The following is a 24,293-nucleotide window of genomic DNA, read 5'->3' on the forward strand; positions in this document are numbered from 1 at the left end:
TTTTATAAAGCTTATAGTTAGAGATGGATCAGGTGACTCTGAACCATCTCTTAGTTATGCTGATATAGATTAGTCTGCTGGGGGACCTCTACTGATAAACTGAGCTCCTCTCCTCTCTCCTTTCTCCTGTATCAATGCAAATGCCACCATTTCATGTCATTAACTTTGTGTCTTCTCTCTCCTGTAGTTGTGTTTCCTCCTCTCTGTCTCCCTCTCTCTGTACTTTTCTGCAGGTATCCTCGGCCTGGAGCAGTTATCTCCAGAATCCAGTTGACCTGCGCAATGTTCTTGCTGCTTGTTGTTGTCTTTGTTACCTGCTGTTCTTTTCTCTCTTCTCTTTCCACTGACCCCAACCGGTCGAGGCAGATGGCCGCCCACTATGAGCCTGGTTCTGCTGGAGGTTTCTTCCTCTAAAGGGAGTTTTTCCTTTCCACTGTTGCCTAAAAATTGCTCAAATGGGATTGTTGGGTTTTCTCTATAATTTTTTGTATAAATATTTTCTGTAAGGTCCTAAACCTTACACTGTAAAGTACCTTGTGAACTGGTGTTATACCAAAAAAATAACTGAATTGGATTTAGGAGCTGGAAGTGAAGTTTCCCTGTTGGGTTGTTGTTTATTTAGGTTTGGATCAGTTTGGTGACTGACTGGTCATGATAAAATTAGCAGAGATCGTAGAATGAGATGTGTGTGTGCATTTGTTTTTATATTTATATCTATATTTATTCAAACCTCCACAGCAGAGAAACCAAAGCCACAGCTCACTGCTGATGACAGAGTCATTCCAGTAGGGGGCAGTGTGACTCTGAGCTGCTCTGTGAATCCATCACCTGGTTGGAAATATTACTGGTACAGAGGAGATCAATCCTCTGAACTCCTGATCAGACATGATGCTGTTTTCAAGTCAAATGGACAAATCAGTGTCTCACAGGAAGGACAGTACTGGTGCAGAGGAGGAAGAGGAGAACCAGTTTACTACTCCCAGTACAGCCAGTCAGTAAGAATTAACACACTGGGTGAGTTTGACAAGAAGATTTAAAACTCACAATGTAGAACAGAAATCTGTCTGAATACAATTTAACATCTTTGTTGTTCTTGTAAATTGTTGAACATGAACAGTCTCAAACAGGGTGGTTGCGACTCTGAATCCCAACTGGTCTGAGATCTACCATGGAGAGTTGATCACTGTCAGACGTGAGATTCATGGATGAGACACTGAGTGGGAATATGAATGGGAAACAACCAGCTCCATCAAACCTTCAAATCAAAGTGAATTCAGGATTAGTTCTGCTTCTTCATCCCACAGTGGAAACTACAGGTGTAAAGGCAGAAAGAAAAATGCTCAATATAAAACAACAGAGTGGAGTGATTTCATCAAACTGACAGTGAACAACAGTAAGTCAAGTTATATGTCATTCAAACTGAAAATGTTAATAATTCATAGAGATTTACACTCATTTATTTAGATGATTTAATCCAAAGTGACAAGTTACAAGTGAGGTACAAAGTCAACAAGAACAAATGTTTCAATTTTGTTAATAAACATTTAGATTTTCCATAGTTAGACCATCTTAAAGTTTCTAATATCTATTACAAGATTATTCAAGTTCAGATAAATTGAATTTAATGTTGCACAGTAGACATAACATGTGTTGATACTGAGAAAACCTGTTTCCAACAGATAAACCCCAGTTTGTCCTCACTGTGTCTCCATCCTGGCTGAGTCCTGGAGCCTCAGTAACTCTGAAGTGTGAGGTTGAACATCCATCTGCAGGATGGAGGTTCTACTGGTATAAGACTGTTCCCAAACTGTCAGACAGACTCTACAGATATGAGCTGCTACCTGGTAGTGACAGTGGCACTGAAGAGGATTCTTACATGGTTCATGGACAGACACACACAGCAGGATATGTGTGTAGAGCTGGAAGAGGAGAACCAGTGTTTTACACTGAACACAGCAAACCAACGTTTGTCTGGTCTGGAGGTCAGTTTGTTCCTTTGTTCCTTTCTTTTCATCTTTATCTTCCAGTTATTTGTCTGTGACCAACATGTAAAATCTATGTCAGCAAAGTAATGAACTTTGTAAAGCTGAAGAAATCTCCATGTGTCCTGTTGACTTATGATATTAATAAAAATGAGAAATCTTTTGAAGTTCTTGTTTAGCTCTGTATAAGTCACAACATGTGTGTGTACAACATGTTTTGTGTTTCAGATTTTCCTCCATCAGCGTCTCTCACTGTGAGTCCTGACAGAGTTCAACACTTCACCTCTGACTCTGTGTCTCTGAGCTGTGAAGGAAACTCTACTGAGTGGAGAGTGAGGAGGTTTCCTGAGGACAGTTACCTGTCCCTCTGTTCTGACTGGGGGACGATGACTGGATCAACATGTAACATTAGTGGACTGAACAGTTCTGCAGTGTACTGGTGTGAGTCTGGATCAGGACAGTTCACTAATTCAGTCAACATCACTGGACACAGTATGTTGGTATCTTTTCATTTCATTTCTGTATTTACAGCATCTTCTAAATGCAGTTATATCATTTACTTCCTTAGAACTGAGTTGTACAAAGTGAAGTTTTCAGAGTTTAGTTCATGACTCTGCTACATGATACAGTAGATTAAATAACATGACATCAACAGACAAAAGTCTCATATCACAACTAATAATATTGGTAGTTTGTCTTTACAGTTGTCTTTGTTTTTGTTTCCTACTTTATAGTTTACTGTTCAAACAGCAGCTCCCTCTGGTGACCGCATTTGGTGACACATCTGATTAGGGCTCAAATGATAAATGACACAGTATATTGATGTGTCCATATGTCCTGTTCTCTCTAGAGCTGCTGTAACAAGCTGTCGTTTGGCTTCATCCCAGTTGCAGCTTTACTCTTATTCTGTTTCCAAAGAGAGGACAGTTCCATACTGTCTCTTATCAATGGTGAAGATCAGGATTAGTCTGAAGATTTAGTGTCAATCATCACAATTCAAATCAAGTGTTGGATCATTTATTCCTAGAAACTGTAGAAAAGCTGTTTTTGTGTCAAAAAGTAACTTATAGTTTGTAAGTATTAGATTAAATATCAGTAAATAAATGTCGCATCACTCTACGTCAGCTTCTTCTGCAGATGATCTCTGACTGAAACTTGTTACTGTTTGACTGTTTTCTAGATGCAGATATGATCCTGATGAGTCCTGTTCATCCTGTGACTGAGGGACAGTCTGTTTCTCTTGGCTGCAGATTGAAGACAGGACAAAAACTTTCCAACAACGTGTTTTTCTATCAAAATGACAAACTTCTCCAAAATCATACCAGAGTGGAGCTGATTATCTCTGCAGTGTCAAAGTCACATGAAGGTTTCTACAAATGTCAACACTCAGGAAAAGAGTCACCACAGAGTTGGATGACAGTGAAGAGTGAGTAAGATTCAAATGATTTATGTATTTTGTTATGTATAAAATAGGAAGGAATGTTTTGTTTTCCTTTGCAAAACTGCTCAAGCTCTATCAGGTTTTGTGGGGACCTGGTGTGCACAGCCCTTTTCAAGTCCATCCACAAATTCCCTATTGGATTGAGGTCTGGGCTTTGACTCCAGAACATTCACCTTGTTGTCGCTCAACCAACTTGTGAAGCTTTTGCTGTATGATTCAGGTCATTGTCTTGCTGGAAAAAAAAAATTTCTCCCAAGCCGTAGTGCAGACTGAATAAGATTGTCCTCTAGGATTGTCTTATATTTTGCTGCATTCATCTTACCCTCTACCTTAACAAGCCTTCCAGGGCCACTGCCGAGCAGCATCCCCACAGCATGATGCTGCCACCACCGTGTTTCACAGTGAGGATGGTCTTTTTGTGGTGATGTGCAGTGTTTAGTGTGCGCCAAACATAGTATCTTGTCTGATGGCCAAAAAGCACCATTTTGGTGAGACCAAAGAACCCCTTTTCACTTGACCATGGAGTCCATGGAAACTCTGATGTAGAAAGAGTGTGAGTGAGGAAAATGTCAGGCTGCATCCCCCTGCATCATTGCTCTGCCTGGATGTCATTACATGCATCCTCTTTTATACTCAGACACATGACTCAAGTTTTCTTCAACTGAGTTGTGCACATTTACAACATGACTGAGAGTAACTGGTCATCAAGGTGTTTCTGAGAGAACACAGTTTCCAAATAATGACATTTGTGTTCACAGGTTTGCAAAACTATGATTTAGATATTTGAGCGAAATCACTGGAACTGTGCTGAGCACTGCTTAGTTTAGTGGGTTGGAGTCATGTTGTTGACACATGAGCAGTATTTTTGTATATAAAAACTAAACTGTAAGTGCGTTTGATTTTCCTGTAAGCTGATAACCTCATTATTTTTCATTATTTTTCAACCTTATTTTTGTGGTTTTTTCTGTAGTTCTGAAAAAGAAAACAAAACAAAGAGAAAGTATTTGATTTGATAGTATTTTATAAAAACCACTGTATGCATCTCTGCTATAAAACATGAGATATATTATAGCCTACGTGATTTATTTTAACACAAGGCATGATTTATATGTGTATTCCTATTTAGTATCTATGCTTTGCTTTGTTATTTTTCACAATTTTGTAGTTAACATGTAATTTATTGAAAAACATATTTGTAGAAATGTTTAATTGCAGCTTTAGTGTAAGAATAGTTTTCAGTGTTGGTGGAGAAGAAAACTTTAGGACACAAATACAAAGACAAAAGTTGAGTTTAATGACAACAAATAGATGTCAGTGTATTTTTTTTTATATTTCAACATCTGATGCAACAGTTTTCTTTTTTTATTTTCATTCAGGAATACATCTGTTCATCCATCATCTGTATGTTATATATCTGTTAAACAAATCAATGCTAACATGTTTCTGTTACAGATGACAGTATGGTGTATTCCCAGATCGACAAACACAAGAAAGGAAAAGCCAAGGAAAACAAAGGTGGGTAAAGTCTGCACACTGCATGAAATCCAAATTTGCAAATGTTTAAGTCTCTGCCAACAGCACCAATTTGAAGCAGTATACAAATGGGGTGAGGGTTAGGGGGGGCTTTGACCCCTTTATCCTGAGCTATGACAAGACATAATGGAAAAACACACTGCCTGCCCAAAAGGAAAGTATCACACTAATATTTTGTTAGACCACCTTTAGTTTTGATTACGGCACACAATCTTTTTTTGCACATCCCAAAGATTCTCAATAGGGTTAAGGTCTAGACTCTGTGGTGACAATCAATGTGTAAAAATAATGTGTCACACTCCCTGAAACACAATTCACAATCACAATTTGAGCCAGATGAATCCCGACATTGTCATCTATGGTCAATAATAATATGACCTGGTCATTCAGTATATTCAGGTAGTCAGCTGACCTCATTCTTTGGTTACATAACGTTGTTGAACCTAGACCTGACCAACTGCCGCAGCCCCAGATCATAGCACTAACCCCACCGGCTTGTACAGTAGACACTAGGCATGATGGGTGCATCACTTCAACCTCCTCTCTTCTTACCCTGATGCGTCCATGACTTTGAAACAGGTTAACATCTTTTCCACAACCACAGCATGTGTCTTCTGACATGGTTATTTAAAAAACTGAGAACTGAGAAGCTACTCACTGCATCAGTTTGGGTTAAATAACTGGTTGGTAGCTGACATTTAATCATCCATGCAGTAATTATCTAATGGGAGACTGACTATGACCATAAATTATTAGCATTTACCTGTGGTACTTGTCCAACAGACATTATGAACACTGTGTATTATGTTCTGGGTCATTTATTTTTAATTAACAATTGTTTTGTTTATAAGTGTCTTTTTGTATTACTGTAAGTTTATTTTGTAGAACTGTAATGGAGATATTAATCTGACTACCTGTCAGTTCAGTATGTTATCATAGTTAATTATGAAATTACAAACAAATATTTCAATCAAATCACTTCTGTTCACAGGAAAATCTTCTGCTGCAGCGACAGATGAACCTGTTTATTCCCAAGTCAAACCTGGAACATCTTTTGGTAATAATGCTGCCATGTAGCTTATGGTGATGATTTTTTGATAAATAATTAAATGAGTTACAACTCATAATAATGTCAGAAAGCATGGTTCCATCTCTGATAACTCCATGTTGTTTCTGTGTTTTTTATCAGGCCTGTAAGGAAAAAAACCAAAGACAAATGATTGACAGTATTTAATAAAACCACTGTGAGCATCTCTGCTAGAAAACATGACAACATGCTCAGTAGTTTGTCCTGTAATGTGTTAATAGATGACACAACAGAACACATCATCACACATGCTCATAAGATTATGATGTACATATTCTGTTATTTCAGCACAAAGCACAGATTGCTGGATGTTCCAAACAGCAGCTAAATGATCATTTAGTTGTACAGTAGGACAGAGGTGACGGTGCAGAGAGAAGCTTTTTCACACACGTTTACTGTGTAAATGTAGTTTGATCTACTACATATCCTGCTGATATATGTACAGTATGTAACTATGTATTTTCTATTTGTATTTTTACCTTTTTACACATATTTCCAGTAGTAAGTTGTTTGTTTTTAATTGCTTTATGTACTAAACACATCCCACAGTCTTTTCCCTCTGACATTATCAAGCTGGACAAAAGACAGATTGTTGTTCTGTGAACTGTTCAGAGCAACAAGACATTTGTTCTTTTCTTTTGAAATGTCATAAACTAGTCCCGTTCATCTCAGTTACGTGAAGGCAGAAAGCTCCGAGACATTCAGATGAAAAACCTGAACAAATACTGAAAAGTGTGTTCATGGTGAGATCCCACTAGGTGTGGATGTAGGGAAAGTGTTGGTAAATCTAGAGGAGATCAGCAGAGATTAGACGTGAAGCACAGCAGGGTTTTTCATGTCCCCACATGAGGTTGAAAATCTGTGTTTTCCATCAGTTCTTCACATACAGGATGTTATGTCAACTGTTCATCTCTCAGTGGCTTCACTTAGTTTGTTCCTTACTCTGCTGTTTTCTTGTGGTGTTTCAGTTTTAAAATCTGATTTCTTCATCTACTTCCTCATTAAAAACAGCACCACCAAAGATAGTTACACTGAAAAGCAGTTTTTAATTCTTGCTCTGTTCTAACTCCACTCTTCATGCAGTTTCATAGAGATTCTTTAGTCAGTCTGCTTGAAAAGCACAAACATGTTTCACTGAGTTTCTCTGTACTTTAAGCTTTATTTCATTTGCTGACAATTGGAACCAGTTTAGTTCCAAATTTCCTTTTTTTAAAAATGAAATTTTATTCTAATACTTTAAATGCTTTAGGCACAGTTAGTACTAATTAGGGTCGCCACAACCAATCATTTGTCTCCATCTCACTCTGTTCTCTGATTGGTCCTCTGTCACACCGACCATGTCCATGAACCTCCTCTTTGGTCTTTCTCTTCTCCTCTTTTCTGCCAGTTCCATCCTCATCGTTTTCCTCCTGATATACTCTGCATTCTTCCTCTGCACATGTCCAAACCATCTACGTGTCAACTTTCACTTTGTCTCCAAACCGTTCTAACTGTGTTGTCCCTCTAATCTATTTATTTCTCATCCTTTTCACTCCCATTGAAAATCTCTGCATCAACAGCTGTGCTACCTCCAGCTCTGCCTTCTGTCTTTTTGTCAGTGTCACTGCCTCCAGTCCGTACAACAAAGCTGCTCTCACTACCATCTTGTCAACTCTTGCAGATACCTTTCTATCATGGATCACTCCTGGCACTGGACTCTCTTCTTCACTTCTCTACTAAACTCCCCGTTTCTTTGAACAGTTGATCTTAAGTATTTCATCTCATCCACCTTCGCCACCTCTGCCTCTTGCAGCTGCACCGTTCCACCACCTTCTCTGTCATTGAAACACATGCACTTCATCTTGCTCCCACTGACTTTCATTCCCCTTCTCTCTAATCTGTACTTTCAAACCTTTAGATGCAGACTTTCAAGCTGCTGATTGATCATCTGAAACTTCTGCTCTGCAGTCAGTTCAGAAGGCAGTGAGCAAAAAATTCTGAATCAATTTGCATCCAAAAATCACTAATATCAATAAAATGAAACTGTGTGGGAGATGGAGCAGGAACTGTCCTCGCATTCACTTCTGTTCATGAAACTATTTCTGTTTTGCCAAACTCAGTCACTTTCTGTGGCTGAAGTCGTTCAGCAAATGTTAAACCAGGATTTCACCACATGTTAAGCTTATGTAAAAATATTCTACGGTGGAGTTGATGGAAACTTTTCTCTACACTGAACCTCAGCTTTGGGATTTAAGCTGAAGAATTTCACTGTGCAGTGAAACAGGATTCAACCATGTGTTGTTAACACTCGATGTACTGAACTAATGTCAGTGAGTATGACGGGAGGTTTCATCTCTCCCTTTTCAACCAACTAATACTGATACTTCATTTAAATCTAAGAGGAAATCTGTTTGTTTTATTGGTCATATTATTAACCCTTAACTGGAACCATTTAATGCAGAAACATTTGCAGGAGCACAAAGGACTGATCTTTAGAAAGGCAGCAGTTACCTACAGTGTGATCGTATCTGTATCAGGAAGGAAATATTGAAATATTTACTGTGTCTCAAATCTTTTTGCTTTTCTTCAGCACTGCACTGCATTCTGCTTACATGTACAGTGGCAAGAAAAAATTTGTAAACCTTTTGGAATTTCATGGTTTTCTGCATTAATTTGTCATAAAATGTGCTCTGATCTTAATATAAACACGTTAAAATAATACTACACTAACATATGTTTTCATGTTTTATTGAACATAACATGTAAACATTCACAGTGCAGGGTGGAAAAAGTATGTGAACCCCTAGCCTAATGACTTCTCCAAGAGCTAATTGGAGCCAGGAGTGAGCCAACCTTGAGTCCAATCAGTGTGATGATATTAAAAGTGTTGCTGTAAGCTGTCCTGCCCTTTAAAAACACACACAACATCACTTTTGTCAGACTAAGATTCAAGTGTGTTGACAAATCACAGATTTTAGTTTTTATATCATTTTAGAAAAGTCCTGTGAAGTCAGGGTTTGTGTTTGACTAGCTTCTTTAGTCTGAGGATAGTTTGTTAGAGACAACAATATTTTTCCTCCAGGTCGGTTTCACACCAACCACCCACCTGGTGGATGTGTGCATTGTGCCTGGTCTTTTTGACCACTATGTATTGGACATATTATACGTAAGTACAATTAGTGGCTTGTGAGAGGTGTGAGGGAAGCTTTGCATGTGCAAATCAAGCCCCCCTTTACTCAACAGAGGTGGAGGCCTTAGACACAACCTGTCTCCTATTTATCAAGCTGCTCTTTCATCAATTACCAGAAAGATCAGGTCCAATGTCATGCTATTTGACTTTTACATCACATGAAAAGAAATGTAACTTGTGTTTTCACAGAGTTTCCAGGATTTTGCTGTGTTTTACTTGTGATGTGCTAAGTTTCAGTCTTTATTTCAGTGCTGAACACAATCTTCTCTCTTCTCTGTGAGTAGTTCTTGTCATGATCCTGGTTCCTCTTCCTGTTTCATGCTGTTATTTTGCTCCACCTGTGGTTTCTTTCAGTTCCCTCTGTCTTCAGCTTTACTTAATCACCCCTCATGCTTTGCACCTGGTCTCTCCTGCTATTATTCACCTGATCAGCGCCACCCGTTTTGACTCTGCTTTTTCAACCTCCCTCTATGTATTAGGTTGTTCTGGTTTTTTTTGGGGGGGTTTTTTTGTATCTCTAGTTTTGCCAATTACCTTGTCATTTGCTGCGTTTTGTTACTTTTTTCTCACCCAGAATTGTATTATCTCTTGTTTTTCCCCATTTTTCATCAAACCTTTTTACTTGTGTCTGGCGTTTTAATTGGGTCCAAAAATATAAACTCTGATAGAATAAAAATTTTTATATTGATTGATTACTTAGTGTTGTAAGTTTGTTTCTGTTGGTTTTAGATGCTGATTTGACCCTTGATCCCAACTGGTCCAGTTTTTTTTTTTTTTACTGGAGAGTCTTTTAACTTCATATTCGTGACATGAAGGAAGAAAAAGACACTGACTGGTTTTATAAAATCTACAAGGATGGTCGAGTGTTTGTTTGGTACAATTCATATAAACGCTTCACACTACAACATCTATCTACAGGCTACAGTGGTCGATACCAGTTCTCTAGTTTCCACAGGAGCACTAAAAGTAAAACTATAAAAACCAGTTAAATCATCTCTTTAATTGTATCAGGTGAGTCATCAATGTTTTGACCAGCAGCCATTAATCTTAAGCCCCGTTCCGATGTTTGGTCTGTTTGTGTGAATATCTACAATTTACATGTGTTTTAATTTTACTGTGGAAAAATGTTTAGACTATTTCAACTTCAGTATGAAAGAAGGCAAGCGCTCCTAGACAGGACAAGGGTTCACAGATAGGACATGGGTAGGAGATGGAGTTCGGGGTCACAAGGTCACGAGTGAAAAATACAGACCTGTAGTGGGACTTTATGGTATGAACAGTCAACCTATGTGTAGAAGAAATTTATGTTTTCTTTATGGTACACATATACCTAGTTCCTCAGGAATGTTGTGTGGAGGGGGCCCTGCGAAGTATAAGTATGAGGGTTAGAGAGAAGTAGAGCAGAAGACATTTACATGATTGTGGTGTTTTCTTAAATTAAATAAAAACACTGAAGCACTGAACATGAACAAAATAGCATTATGTATTTCACATTTCTTTTCATTTTTAAGTAGTTTCCATTTGAATATTGAGGGAATTGAAGAAACTAGAAACAGGTCTGAATGTCTTGGTAAGTACAAACACAAAAATGCATCCATGTTGTATAAATATATAATAAAACACACAAATGTCACATGTCAGTTCAGTCATATCCTCTCTAGCAGCAGATGTTACATAATTCTTTCTTTCACCTCCCTCTCTCAGTCACACTCACCTCACCTCCCCCCTCTGCCAACCTTTGCTCTGTTTTCCTGCCTTCACTACCACATGACTTTGCTGCACAGATCACTAATAACTGGGAGTCATTTTAATCAATAAATGATTTTATTATATATTTCTTACCATTATGTTTGTAATAAAGTAAAACAGTTTGTAATTGATTTTTTATTTTAGAACCCTTTATGAGTCCAAATAATTGCATTGTGGCATCAAGGGTTTGGGGTTCAGTGTCTAGTCCAGGATTGTAGACAATTGCCCTACCAACTAGGCCACAGTAACCCAGAAATACAATTTAAAAAACCTAATAGCTGCAGTATTCACATACTGAGTGAGGAACAGTTGTAGTCAGCTTCTGGTATTGATTACTGTACAAAAGGTTTAAATATGTGTATATAAGTATACACATACATACACACACACACACACACACACACATACACACACATATATATATATATATATATAACAAAGAGACAATGCAACCACTGCATTCAATATTTTGATATACATATGTATTATACATTCACACACAAGATCTTTGTATAAACACAGTCTTCAGACATACACAGACATGAAATTCACCATTTTCACAATACATGAAATATGAAGGGGGTGAGGGCAGTGAACACTACGCAGTATAACATACACAAATAAACACACAATGTAAAATATATGTTACACTGAAAAATTACACATATTTTTGACTTATTGTCTACTATACCACAGTTTTATCTGATTTCACATTGTTTTATTTAATTCTTTAATTTTCTCTCTGTCTCTTTTCCTTTGAAACACAGTTCATATGTAAAAGTGTTTTCACACATTTTCTGTGGTCAAACTAAATACAGACATGTCAGTTTGATAAGTGACGTATTTTTCACACAGTTCTCTCTTTTTAGATGGTTCAGTTTTGTCCTGATTCAAAGTGAACAGAGTTCTCAGAAACACAGAGACAGACTCAGTACTAAATGTGACGATGTGATACTTGCTCTGGATGCTGAAGATATTCTGTGAGTACACGACTTTCTCTTTTTGAATGATACAATTGAAGGAAAATATTAATAGTGAGAAGAGCAGAGAGTCAGGAGTTTGTCCAGTTTCTCAGTTTGGAGGACTGTGGTAACACTCTACTGGACTGCTTAGTATTGTACATGTACATATATTCACAATCAGTGTATTCAGAGAGAAGATGAAATGTAACTTGTGTTTTCACAGAGTTTCTCTTCATTTGCTGCAGTTTGAAGAATTTCTCCCAGAGTCAGTGTTGGATGTGAGGATGGGACACACTTTTCTCTGTGTGCTGCAGTTTTTCTGTGAGTAAATCACTGATTGATGGAACAAATGAGAGAAAATGTTTGTTCACTTTGAACAGAGCACACTTGTTATCAGCTTGGTTGTTTTGTAGGAAGGATCTTTAGAGGACGACTGTGTTAAATCATCAGATACAGTTTGATGTGATTTTTACCACTGATCATTTGTTACATTTAGTCATTAATGAAAGTCCAGTTGTTTGCTGTGTTTTCCTCTTGATGTGCTAAGTTTCAGTCTTTATTTCAGTGCTGAACACAATCTTCTCCTCTGGACATGCTCAAGGTAAATGTTCACTTCTCTTCCTCTTTTTTAATGAATTACCATTAATCTCTCTATGAGTAAAATAGTTTGTACTGTAATACTGTATTTATATAATTTAGTTTAGTCATTTGTATGTTTCTATTAGATGCTGTTTTGACCGTTGAGCCCAACTGGTCCAGTTTATTTATTGGAGAGTCTGTGACATTAACATGTGACATAAAGGAAGGAAAAGACACTGACTGGGAATACAGATGGAAGAAGGATGAAGTGTTTGTTCAGTACATTTCAAATAAATACTACAATTTTAAACCTATATTAGTAAAAGACAGTGGTCGATACCAGTGCTCTGGTTTCCACAGGAGCTTAAAAAACAGTAACATCATCTCTTTAACTGTATCAGGTGAGTCATCAATGTTTTATCATCATGACCAGCAGCTTTTATTTTGAAGCTCTCTTCATATATTTGAACTAGGTGTGAATATGTACAAGTTAAATGTGAACCACTCTATTTTGTTTTTGACTGTTAGCTGTTTCAAAACTCAGACACTGTAATCCAACATGACTGTATCATGATGTATGTGCTTTAGTGTACAGTGTCAGCTACAGAGGAGAATATTTGAAGAAATACTTTTTAAAAAGAGGAAAATGAAAAAGAAAGAACCTCTAAATAAACAGTTTAATTTAATATTTGTTGCCTTTTTTTGAAATATACAAAAAATAAAAAAATAAATTCAAGACTGTAGAAAAGTAAAGAATTCAGAGTGATGTGGAAATGGTTAAAACACAGAGGGTGTTGTATGTTTTACAGATTGAAAACCCCCTAAACAAAAATAGTAAACTGTGAGATTTAGTTAAAAAATAAAACTTACTGGATGTGAAAGTTGTTTCCATATTTAGATTAAAATTTACACATTTCATAATTTATTTTGTTTATTTTAAATTGAAACAGATAAACCCAAAGCCAAACTGACAGCAGGTCCAACAATCATACCAGTAGGAGGCAGAGTGACACTGAGCTGCTCTGTGGACGACTCTGATGGTTGGAAATATGACTGGTTCAGACGAACCTCAAACTCTAATGAAGCTCAGGTTGATGGTGAAGAAAACAAAGATATCAGAGTCTCACAAGGAGGAATCTACAGGTGCAGAGGAAGAAGAGGAAAACCAGTTTACTACACTGATTACAGTGATGAGGTCACTGTTGAGATAACTGGTGAGTTTAGTTCCTGTGTTTCTAATATTTCAACACATCTGTCAGGACATTTTACAACAATCAAGTTAATTGAGTTAATTCAATATTTCTATTTGTGTCTCTCAGTTTCCACTTCTGTCTCTGTGACTCTACAACCTGACTGGTCTCAGATCTTCAGTGGAGAGAAGATCACTGTCAGATGTGAGATCCAGGGAGGTGGAGACACTGAGTGGGATTATGAATGGAAAACACCTCAGTCAACGTCACATCAGACACATGTTAATTACTGGACTCTCAGTGTTTCTGAGTCCAGCAGTGGAAACTACATGTGTAGGGGCAGAAACAGAAGAGACTCCTATTCTTCAACACAGTGGAGTAAAACCATCACACTGACTGTATCAGGTCAGTTTGATATTTTTATATATTCTGAAATACAATACTTCACATTTACAATTAGAATTTGTAGTAGTTTTCTTTGTATTCATTGTATATAATATATAACGCCACATTGAACTCTTCACTTACTTGTTGTGTTCCCTTATTCTAAAATGTGCTGTAAAGGCTACAGGTAAACCAGTGAATCATGGGACTAATAGAAATGTATCAATCTATCTTGGTTTAAATCTGAATCTATTTGGAAGCTGGAAGTGAAGTTTCCCTGTTGGGTTGTTGTTTATTTAGGTTTGGATCAGTTACTGAAGAAATATAAAAAAAAAAAAAACAGTTTCATGTTTAACAGAAGCAACAAATGATTTAGTCAATATAGTGAAGTCAGTGAAATGTGGGGAAAGTCTTGTTCTAACATTTCTATGTTTGTTTTTACATTGACCTAAACAGCAAATAGATCTCAGACAAGTCCAGTTTCCACAGAACAGCAATTTTGAGAGAAAACTTGTCACTGAACTTCAAGATTTTTTATTTATTGGACTCAGTAGAACCTGAAAAAATCTGATGAGTAATACATGAGGCATCTATAGTTAATCACATCAAATCACAACAAATAAACAGGGAATATTGACATTTAGATTTTCCATAGTTAGACCATCTTAAAGTTTCTAATACCTATTACAAGATTATTCAAGTTCAGATAAATTGAATTTAATGTTGCACAGTAGACATAACATGTGTTGATACTGAGAAAACCTGTTTCCAACAGATAAACCCCAGTCTGTCCTCACTGTGTCTCCATCCTGGCTGAGTCCTGGAGCCTCAGTAACTCTGAAGTGTGAGGTTGAACATCCATCTGCAGGATGGAGGTTCTACTGGTATAAGACTGTTCCCAAACTGTCAGACAGACTCTACAGATATGAGCTGCTACCTGGTAGTGACAGTGGCACTGAAGAGGATTCTTACATGGTTCATGGACAGACACACACAGCAGGATATGTGTGTAGAGCTGGAAGAGGAGAACCAGTGTTTTACACTGAACACAGCAAACCAACGTTTGTCTGGTCTGGAGGTCAGTTTGTTCCTTTGTTCCTTTCTTTTCATCTTTATCTTCCAGTTATTTGTCTGTGACCAACATGTAAAATCTATGTCAGCAAAGTAATGAACTTTGTAAAGCTGAAGAAATCTCCAGGTGTCCTGTTGACTTATGATATTAATAAAAATGAGAAATCTTTGGAAGTTCTTGTTTAGCTCTGTATAAGTCACAACATGTGTGTGTACAACATGTTTTGTGTTTCAGATTTTCCTCCATCAGCGTCTCTCACTGTGAGTCCTGACAGAGTTCAACACTTCACCTCTGACTCTGTGTCTCTGAGCTGTGAAGGAAACTCTACTGAGTGGAGAGTGAGGAGGTTTCCTGAGGACAGTTACCTGTCCCTCTGTTCTGACTGGGGGACGATGACTGGATCCACATGTAACATTAGTGGACTGAACAGTTCTGCAGTGTACTGGTGTGAGTCTGGATCAGGACAGTTCACTAATTCAGTCAACATCACTGGACACAGTGAGTTTTCAGCACTTTTATCTTGTATCTGAATTATTTGATATTTGTAATATGAGGTTTTGATATTTTTAGGAGACTAATAGTAAACTAACCATTTGATTCTTAATCCTGTAAATTCAGTCTATGAAGTTACAGTCTATGTTCTGGTTTCACACTGGCTGTCAGCAACATCCATTTTCTTATTGTGTAAACATATTGAACATTTAACAAAGATGCAATTTTAATTATCCACATCATCACAGTGCTACATTTTATATGAATCATATAAAATAAAATTAAAATGTGTCATTTATTGTGATCATTGAAAACAAAGTCAAATTGAACTCCTGCGTCTCCTGATCTTTGACTGAAACTTCCTGTTCTTTACTGATTTACAGATGGTGACATTATCCTGGTGAGTCCTGTCCTTCCTGTGACTGAGGGAACATCTGTGACTCTCGGCTGCAAGTTGAGGAGAGAAAATGTTGTTTCTAATGTGTTTTTCTATCAAAATGACAAACTCATCCAAAATGATACCAGAGTGGAGCTGATTATCTCTGCAGTGTTAAAGTCAGACCAAGGTTTTTATAGATGTGGAGTTCAAACAGACTCGTGGATTAGAACATTAACATCACCACAGAGCTGGATGGCAGTAAAATGTGAGTATGATTGAAATAACTTCTGAACTGTTTTACAGTGTGAGGTAGAAAAGTCATCACTGAATCAGAAGTTGGATTAGTTTCAGTTGATTTAACATTATTAGTGTTTACAATACAACAAGTCCTCCAGCTTTAACACCCATATGTCTCTTGCAGTAGAAATGGTTTTATACATTAAGGCGTTTATAATGAAACAGAAAAACACAAACAGTAAACAGAGTTACTTTGTAGAAATTCATATTAAAATAAGTTTAGAGTTGTATTTTATGGTGATTCACTCTGTTCTATGTCTAAATATTCATGTACATGTAGCAGTGAGTGAGTTGAAATACAGTGTATGTTGTTGCTAAATGTCTTTTCATTTATCGTCGTTGTCCTGGATGAAAGTCTTGTATTTGATACTAAGACTTGATGTGACTTTGACTACACAGAAATAATACTTGTTATTTATTACAGTGACGTCTACGACTGAAAACTCTTCATTTCCTCTGTCACTGGTCGTTGGGTTGGTTTGTGGCATTTTACTGATTTTTCTCCTGCTGCTGCTTTGTTGCTGCAGAAAGTCAAAAGGTGAAATGTTTTACTCCTTATATTTGATGACAGTCACAATTGTTGATCAGAGATATATTCTGATATTTACTGTAACAACAATAGATAAAATTTTGTATAAAAATAAAATAAAATAATCTAGTACGTAAAAAAAAAAACATAATTAAACATCCTTTAACAGTTTTAATACACATTAATTCTATAATGTTTTTTAATTGTGCTTTTCTCTTTTAGAAAGTCACAGAATTCCTATAATGTGAATAAAATTAGCTTGATCTATTTTAACTGTAGGTGACGCTCGTCTAAATGAATCAGTCAAAGGTCCTGAAGACACTAATAATGGTAATGAGGAGATGATTTCAAGTTGGTGTGAATTATTTATTGACAACCTCTGAAGTTTAAAAAATATTTATTTCAGATGAATCCAGGGATGTCACATATGCCTTGATTGAGTTTAAAAAGGGTGAGTATGTTATTTTTTATAGTGAGAACAGTGAAGACTAAACATAAAATAGATGAGATGTTTTGGAGACCACTGTGTGTAAATAAATTACAAAAAGTCTTTTCATCCATTCATCTGATTTTTCTAACAGAGAAGAAAAATGAACCAGAGGAGAGCTCAGGTTACTCTGATGTGAAGTTTGGATCAGCTGCAGGTAAAGTTTATTAAAACAGTTTTATTCTGCTTTGTTTTCTGCCCCAGTGTGATTTTTAACTAATACCACCAATAATCACCAACGTCAGCAACGACCACATCCTGCAGGCAGTCTGTCAGATAGAGAGCGTTAATGTCATTTCTATGTTTCTGTGTTTCATTTAAAACGTGAAACTTCTCATATGTTTCATTTAATTAATGACACAAAGTTATAATTCTGTGGCACCCATCTTACCTTACAGTACATAAAGTAGTTAGAACCCCCACAGATAACTGTATTTAACAAACTGTTAATGTTTTCATGACCTTTTCTGCCCTCTCTGTCATGTGCCCTGTCATGAACAATGTCTCTTTACAGACCCAAACTTTAAAAGAAGCTGAGAAATGAAAATCCAACCAAACATTATCTGAGGGTAGATTTAGCAGAAAAGTAAACTGAATGTAGTTTAATGTTCCATTTTAATATCTTACACTATTTTACTACCATGAAATAAACATGAGGACATTTAATCTGTCCCTCATTATAAAAACTGAACTGGGTCTTTTGTTTTAGATGAGAACGTGACGTACGTCCAGGTACACTTCCACAGAAAGAGTAAAGCCAAGAAAAAGAAAGGTGAGTAAAGTCACCTCCACCTGAAAATAGTAGAATGTGACTTCTGTTACATGAATATTTGTAAAGTCTACTTTTCTTATTGGTAATACTTTATTATTCCAGTTATTACTTACCACTCAGAGACTGTGTGCTTCAGAGAGCTCATCATGAAACTCACTCTTGTTCTCTCTCTTTTACAAACTGTCATTAAGCCGTGGGAACAGTGTCATTTATCTGTTTGTCACCAACAAACACAGACAGGTCAGGGAGACGCATGGATGCTGCTCCTCAGGTGCTGGATTTGTGTGCAGTAGTTACTACTGTACCTTATCTCTGAGGAGGTTGATGGTGGAGGGACAGGGGCTCATGTGGTCTCACAGAGTTACTACTCAAACACATTAGTCAGGTATAGACTCAGTGCACTTACTGTATCACATCAGGGGGTAACAGAGGGGGCGCTGTTTCAGCTGATGTAGCTCATAGGTCTGTTTAAAATAAGGAAATGTGCAAATATATGACAGAACACAGTAAAAGCTTTAAGTTCCTCACAAATGATCAGTTATTACTCTTGTGACACATGATCTACTGGTAGTTGGAGCCACAGCCAACAGATTGTTACGGTGTTTGAATGCAGAGGTCCAGAGTCATTACAAGTTCAGATTTCACAGTTAAACCATGAAGAGAGGCCTGTGTTTACAGTAATCTAGAGTTTATAGACAACAAATAAGTAAAAGTGCTAATGTACTTTAAATACCTGTAGTTTAAAAAACTTTTAATAACAGTTTTTAAGCTTTTTTTTAGCACAGCTGTGACAGTCAATCCTGTGATGTTAGTGATCCTCTCTTATTTAATCAGTTGAGTGGTTCCTTCAGTAACTTCATGTTACATACGACCTTCATAGTATTTCTCCTAATGACAGTGACATGATACTTTACTGGGACACAGCCTACATGTGCCATTTGACAGTTTCTCAGTTGTGGTGATGAAGCATTGTGTCTTCAAGGACTTAAAACAAGTCCAGTTGATACTGAGCAGCAGTTTTGGGATAAACACGTCCTGAATGACTGAGAGTCTTCACACACCACACTAGTTTATTATTGTAACCTGTTCCAACTCTTCCTGTCATATGTAGCATGTTTCCTCATGTATCATGTTTTTTGTTTAGTTAAATGTTTCTTTTTATTATGTACCTACATTAAATTTGACATTTTTCTCTCTTTCTGTAGGAAAATCGAGTCCTGCAGCAGCTGATGAAAGTGTTTATTCTGAAGTCAAACCAGGAGCAGCTCTTGGTAATAAAACAGTGATAACATGTTGTGTATATTGGGATTTATTCATTTATTTTGCAGAGAGTTGAATTGGTTGAAAATCGTATAAAACATTAGAAACTAGTTTTAGTGTTTCATATTCTAACTCTGACTCTTTCCTTTGTTTTTTTCTCCCAGATCAATAAAAACATCTCTGGAATTTATAACATGAAAAACTTCATCCTCACTGATGATATTTGCAGCTTTAAGATATAGAAGCCTTTTGTCTTTTTCTGCTATTTGATATTAGACAGTGTTTTATACAGTTAATCTTATTATAGATCATTTAAAGGAAATGTTTTATGAATTTCATAAGACTACAGATCATCACATGTTCTGTAATGTAACTGTTGCTATTGAATGTTTCTCTACTCAGTTGCTCAGTTTATGTTTTGATGCTATTGTAGAGTTTGAATACAGGTATAATAGAAGTTTGTACCCTCTGTGTTAGAAGACACAGTTCATCACAGTTTGCTGTGTGTGGAGCAGTGTGACTACAGACCTGTCAGAGCTCTGTCCACCACACCACTGAAACCACCGGTAGTATCAGTGTAGATCAATATGAGGTAGTAGATAATGCATTTTGCAACTGATCTTGTAAACAGCCAGAAATACATGTGTAGAGGAGACTGTAGTTTAGACTGTAGAGAAGCTTATTTATAAAGTATCTTTACTGCAAATGAATGACCTCATCCTTTCTGTGCTAATAAAACAGAAACATACAGCCTGCAGTTAAAGTCTAATGTGTGCTGTGACACAGATGTAAATATGTGGCTGTCACAACCACAGGCTTTCAGTAGCTTACTGCTTCCTGTATGAACACCGTGTGGTGATGACACAGTCTAAATTCTGCTCCCCTAACATCTCTGTAAGTGTAATAAGGAAAATACAACATTAAGAGTATTTCTAACACTCATGATCAGTGCTGTGTCTGGTGCATTTTAAGCTGTACAGCTGAACAGTGTTCTGTTTGATCCGACTATTAACTCACATATTATATGTGTGAAGCTACAAAAATGCTTTTAATTGGTTCAGGGAAAAGTCATAATCCAGAAATGTTCCTCAGTAAATGTCCAGGTAATGTTCAGTTAAGGTTCAGGTAATGTTCAGGTAATGTTCCCTTCTCTGTTTAATGCTGACTTCAGTCCAAAAAGCTCAGACAGAAAAACACTCAGTAAAACCTGCAAAGTGTGTGTGAACTAAAGTCCTGTTACTAATTCAAAACACAACATTGATATATCTCAAGTGGCCATCATCCTGTTTCCCAGTTACTATTGAACTCATCATTACCAACTCCATCATCAAAAGAGCGTCACCCCGTCTGTTCTCTAGTAACTCATCATCATCTATTGTATAGTTCTCGATATGGAGTCATTCAGGAATCACTCGTTCATAAATTAACAGGCTGTTCCTAATTCCTTCCTCACTTACTACTCGTGTTTTCATGCAGCAAAGTGTTACCACATATTCACACCAACAAACCAAAAACTGTTGCAGTTTTGTGTGATTCTATATTTGTTGTATTTAATTTAGTTTCTGTCTCTGTCTTCTTCGGAGAAGCCAGATTTAGTTCATATTTGCACTGAACAGACCGGAAGAGTTGACTGTGGTCAAACAAAAAAGTGCCTTAGTATTCACGTGCGAACAGCTCCTGTTTCTTTTGTACATTGAGAACGATCATGTCCACCGACAGCACACTGGAACATCGCAGCATCTGTCTGGAGTAAACTTTATTTAGTCCCTTTTCCAGTGTGAGGATGCTACACAAACCTGCTCAGAGCTGATGTGTGTGGTGAATATGGGACACAGCTGCAGTTTCTTTGCCGTCTTACAGGAATGTCTGAGAATTTTTTATTTATTTGAATGTTAAATAAAAACTGCATTTTGTATTCACTCAAATCAAACAGTGGATTTTCAGGTTAGTTAGTTTTTACTTTGAGAAGAGGACAGTAGTCTTCTACGAATTGAAGTGATCTTTTCAATTTGAAAGTGCATGGCTATGAGTCCCTTTGTATTACATTTGTACAAAAATGTCTATGTACAATACATTTATAATTTATTTATCTTTACATCCATCTTTATTTAGTTATTTCAAGAAAGCAAAAAACAAAACAAAAACAAAACATGTTTCCCTTTGAAAATCTTTTCTTAATAAACATTCCTAAACCAGGTAGCAGATATGAGCTGCTACCGCACTGAAGAGGATTCTTACATGGTTCATGGACAGACACACACACAGCAGGATATGTGTGTAGAGCTGGAAGAGGAGAACCAGTGTTTTACACTGAACACAGCAAACCAACGTTTGTCTGGTCTGGAGGTCAGTTTGTTCCTTTGTTCTTCTCTAATCAAATAAACTGAATCTGAAGAAATAATGAAGCAGATGTTACGTCCTCACCTCAGTTCATCAACTTTCTGTCTGTGAACATCTGCTGTATCATGTTCTTCATTCAGACCATAAGGTCTCAGAGAACCAATCAGAGCTCTGCTACAGGTCACATGACCAACCAGAATGAAACACAGTACAACACGTGCTTTTCCTCATGGCCAGTATGGGATTCATACAACATGATAAAAAAGATTAATATGACCATGACTAGATATTTCTTCTTATTGTAGGTGATTATTATTGTAGGTCTAATTGAAGTCTCTGAAACACTAAAAACGTTAAAGTACATTCTTTATTGATTAGTATAAAAAAACTAGTTTAGTTATAGAATGACACAAAAAGGCTCAGCACAGCATGAATTGTATTCTTTTCTACAAGGTGATTTTACTATAAATAACAAACCTACTGCACTCTGCACTTTTTATAGCCAGAGCTGGCGGTGTCATGTTTTCAGGTAGTCTGTCCATCTGTACAGCCTCCAGATTCTTTGAACTCCATGTCACAAGTTAAGGAGGGGGACGAGGCAGGAATTAACTGAAACAGGATTTATTACTGAAAAGTACAAAAACAAGGGAAACTAAGGGGGGTGTCAACAGACACTACAAAAACAGGCAGAAACACGAGGACAAAGTAACAAATCAGGAATCAAAGTACAAACAAAACCCACTGCACGATGGCAGGAAAACACTCACAGGGGAAACAGGTAACAAAGTCCGAAAGTCCAGAGGGGGGAAGAATGAAATCCAGAGTCCAGGAGGGGAAGCAGACAGGGCTGAGCAGGATGAGCAGGATGAGCAGGATGAGCAGGATGAGCAGGAGCAGGCAGGGAACACAGGCTGGAAACAGGTTGGTGAGCGACGACAAACTGACAGAGAAAAGAGGGCTGAGGAGTGTTTTGTAGGGAAAAGTGGGCACAGGTGAGTCCAATGTTCAGCTGATTGCTGTGAGCAGAGGGAGAGAAGGAGCTGGTGGGCGGAGTCCAGAGGGAGTGAGGTGGAAAAGTGAGGGAAATCCTCAGCTTGGCCTGATGCCAGGCCGAAACGGTGACACTCCACATCTAAGAAACACGTGCAGGAAATTCCTTCAAATTAGGCAAAAATGTATTGGACTGATGAACTTAATAGATTTTGGAGGCTCAAGGTCAAAGGTCAAGATTGTAGTGTCCTCACCTTCATGCAATCTTTGTGAACTCATATGTCAGGAATGCTTTGAGGAGGTTTCTTCAAATTTGCCACAACTGTCCACTTGGACTTTGTAATGAACTGTTTTGGTTTTGGTGGCTAAAGGTCAAAGGTCGCAGTGACCTCATGTGTATCCAATTCTTGTTCTGGATGGGATGTCTCAGGAAAACCTTTAGGGAATCTTTGTTTTTCAAATTTGGCACAAACTGGGGTCAAGGATGAAGTGATTAGATTCGGTAGGTCAAAGGTCAAGGCCACTGTGACCATGTTGTTCCCATTCTCATCAATGTTAAAGCTCAGAAACACCTTTAAGGAATTTCATTTAGATTAAAGTCTTTGTATATTTAGTTTAGTCACAAAAATAGAATTGAAAGATTCATCTGCCCAAATGGAAATAAAGTTTCTTGTTTCACTGGCACTACAACCACCACCATCAGTGATTATGGTAAGGCTAGTGATGTTACCACTACACTAACCTTACCCTGCTTCAACTCTGTGTGGACCTCCTAGTGTTTTTGACCGGGACTGTCTATTCTGTTGTGGATTTTTCCTGCTGGATTTCCCTTTGAACCTTATCACTTTGTATGACCTGGATTGCCCCTGACCACGAATGATAGCCTGTTGGATTTATTGTTGTTCTGCCCTGTACATATGCCTGGAATTTATTAGCACCCTGGGTATTGGATTATGATCATAATCTGTGTTTGGATTTAGACTGTTTCCCCCATCATACTTCTGCAAACTGTTATCACTCTCCTGGACTCATTACACTGTTGCCAGCCACCATTCCCGGCATTTACTGTCTCCATCTGCTCCACATGCTCTCTGTTGGTCGGCCATATTGGCTGTGACATCACACCACCATTTCCTGTCACCAACTACTTCCGGTTCACCCAGACCTCCACACTCATGCTACACTGACAAATTTCCAACAATTACTCGTCTGACTTATTCCTGTGTACCCTTGTTGTTAATAAAAACCTTAAACTCTTCCTGTACTCCGTTTCATCTCTGGCCATGGAGTCCTTCATCCAGCTCATGACAGTCAGCTCCTACGTGTTCAACATTGTCCCTAACCAAAAACCAAAGCTGTAGGCAACCCCTGAGGGGTAATACCTTATCCTGGTAATTACACTTGTTTCAGCAGCTCAGGGTCTGGAACACCATTAGGAACTTTGCCAAAAACATACAGTGCTTCAAAATTCAACATCACCACCAACAAGGGGAAATGTGTCTACCTCTTGGTTCATAAATCACATGTTTATGAGGGTAGACCTCTGGTGGCTATGTGGAGACATGAAACTCAGGAGAAAGCTACCACCTGATTGGCAGG

General features: G+C 37.5%; 3 protein-coding genes across 4 annotated transcripts in view; all 3 read left to right on the forward strand.

Annotated features, from left to right (window-relative positions):
- The window catches only part of LOC117153013 (basement membrane-specific heparan sulfate proteoglycan core protein-like), a 278,634-nt gene that overhangs the window by 191,162 nt on the left and 63,179 nt on the right, over window positions 1-24,293 (forward strand). The window lies entirely within an intron of this gene.
- Window positions 1-24,293, forward strand: part of LOC113157391 (Fc receptor-like protein 5) — a 107,575-nt gene that overhangs the window by 29,476 nt on the left and 53,806 nt on the right. Inside the window, 2 exon segments of the mRNA XM_033326560.1 lie at window positions 13,453-13,716; window positions 13,822-14,097. Coding sequence (XP_033182451.1) covers window positions 13,453-13,716; window positions 13,822-14,097 — 540 coding nt within the window.
- LOC113157394 (high affinity immunoglobulin gamma Fc receptor I-like) lies at window positions 15,175-20,241 on the forward strand. Of its 2 annotated transcripts, XM_026352880.2 has the most exons (9): window positions 15,175-15,646; window positions 16,024-16,284; window positions 16,741-16,854; window positions 17,125-17,175; window positions 17,252-17,296; window positions 17,427-17,489; window positions 18,042-18,104; window positions 19,310-19,375; window positions 19,529-20,241. In XM_026352880.2, the coding sequence occupies exons 1-9, from the start codon at window positions 15,352-15,354 to the stop codon at window positions 19,534-19,536; spliced, it is 966 nt and encodes a 321-aa protein (XP_026208665.1). In that variant the 5' UTR covers window positions 15,175-15,351; the 3' UTR covers window positions 19,537-20,241. The 2 variants fall into 2 exon arrangements, with proteins under 2 accessions (XP_026208665.1, XP_026208666.1); XM_026352881.2 differs by lacking the exon at window positions 18,042-18,104.

This window comes from Anabas testudineus, chromosome 18, assembly GCF_900324465.2.
Source record: "Anabas testudineus chromosome 18, fAnaTes1.2, whole genome shotgun sequence".
NCBI classification, from domain to species: Eukaryota; Metazoa; Chordata; class Actinopteri; order Anabantiformes; family Anabantidae; genus Anabas; species Anabas testudineus.

Excerpts from the sequence above, each read along its gene's own strand:
- LOC113157394 (XM_026352880.2), top strand. The coding sequence starts at position 15,352 with ATGTGTGTGTACAACATGTTTTGTGTTTCAGATTTTCCTCCATCAGCG. Across the intron at positions 17,176-17,251 it reads TCCTGAAGACACTAATAATG|ATGAATCCAGGGATGTCACA; the intron begins GTAATGAGGAGA and ends TATTTATTTCAG. Across the intron at positions 17,490-18,041 it reads GAAGTTTGGATCAGCTGCAG|ATGAGAACGTGACGTACGTC; the intron begins GTAAAGTTTATT and ends CTTTTGTTTTAG.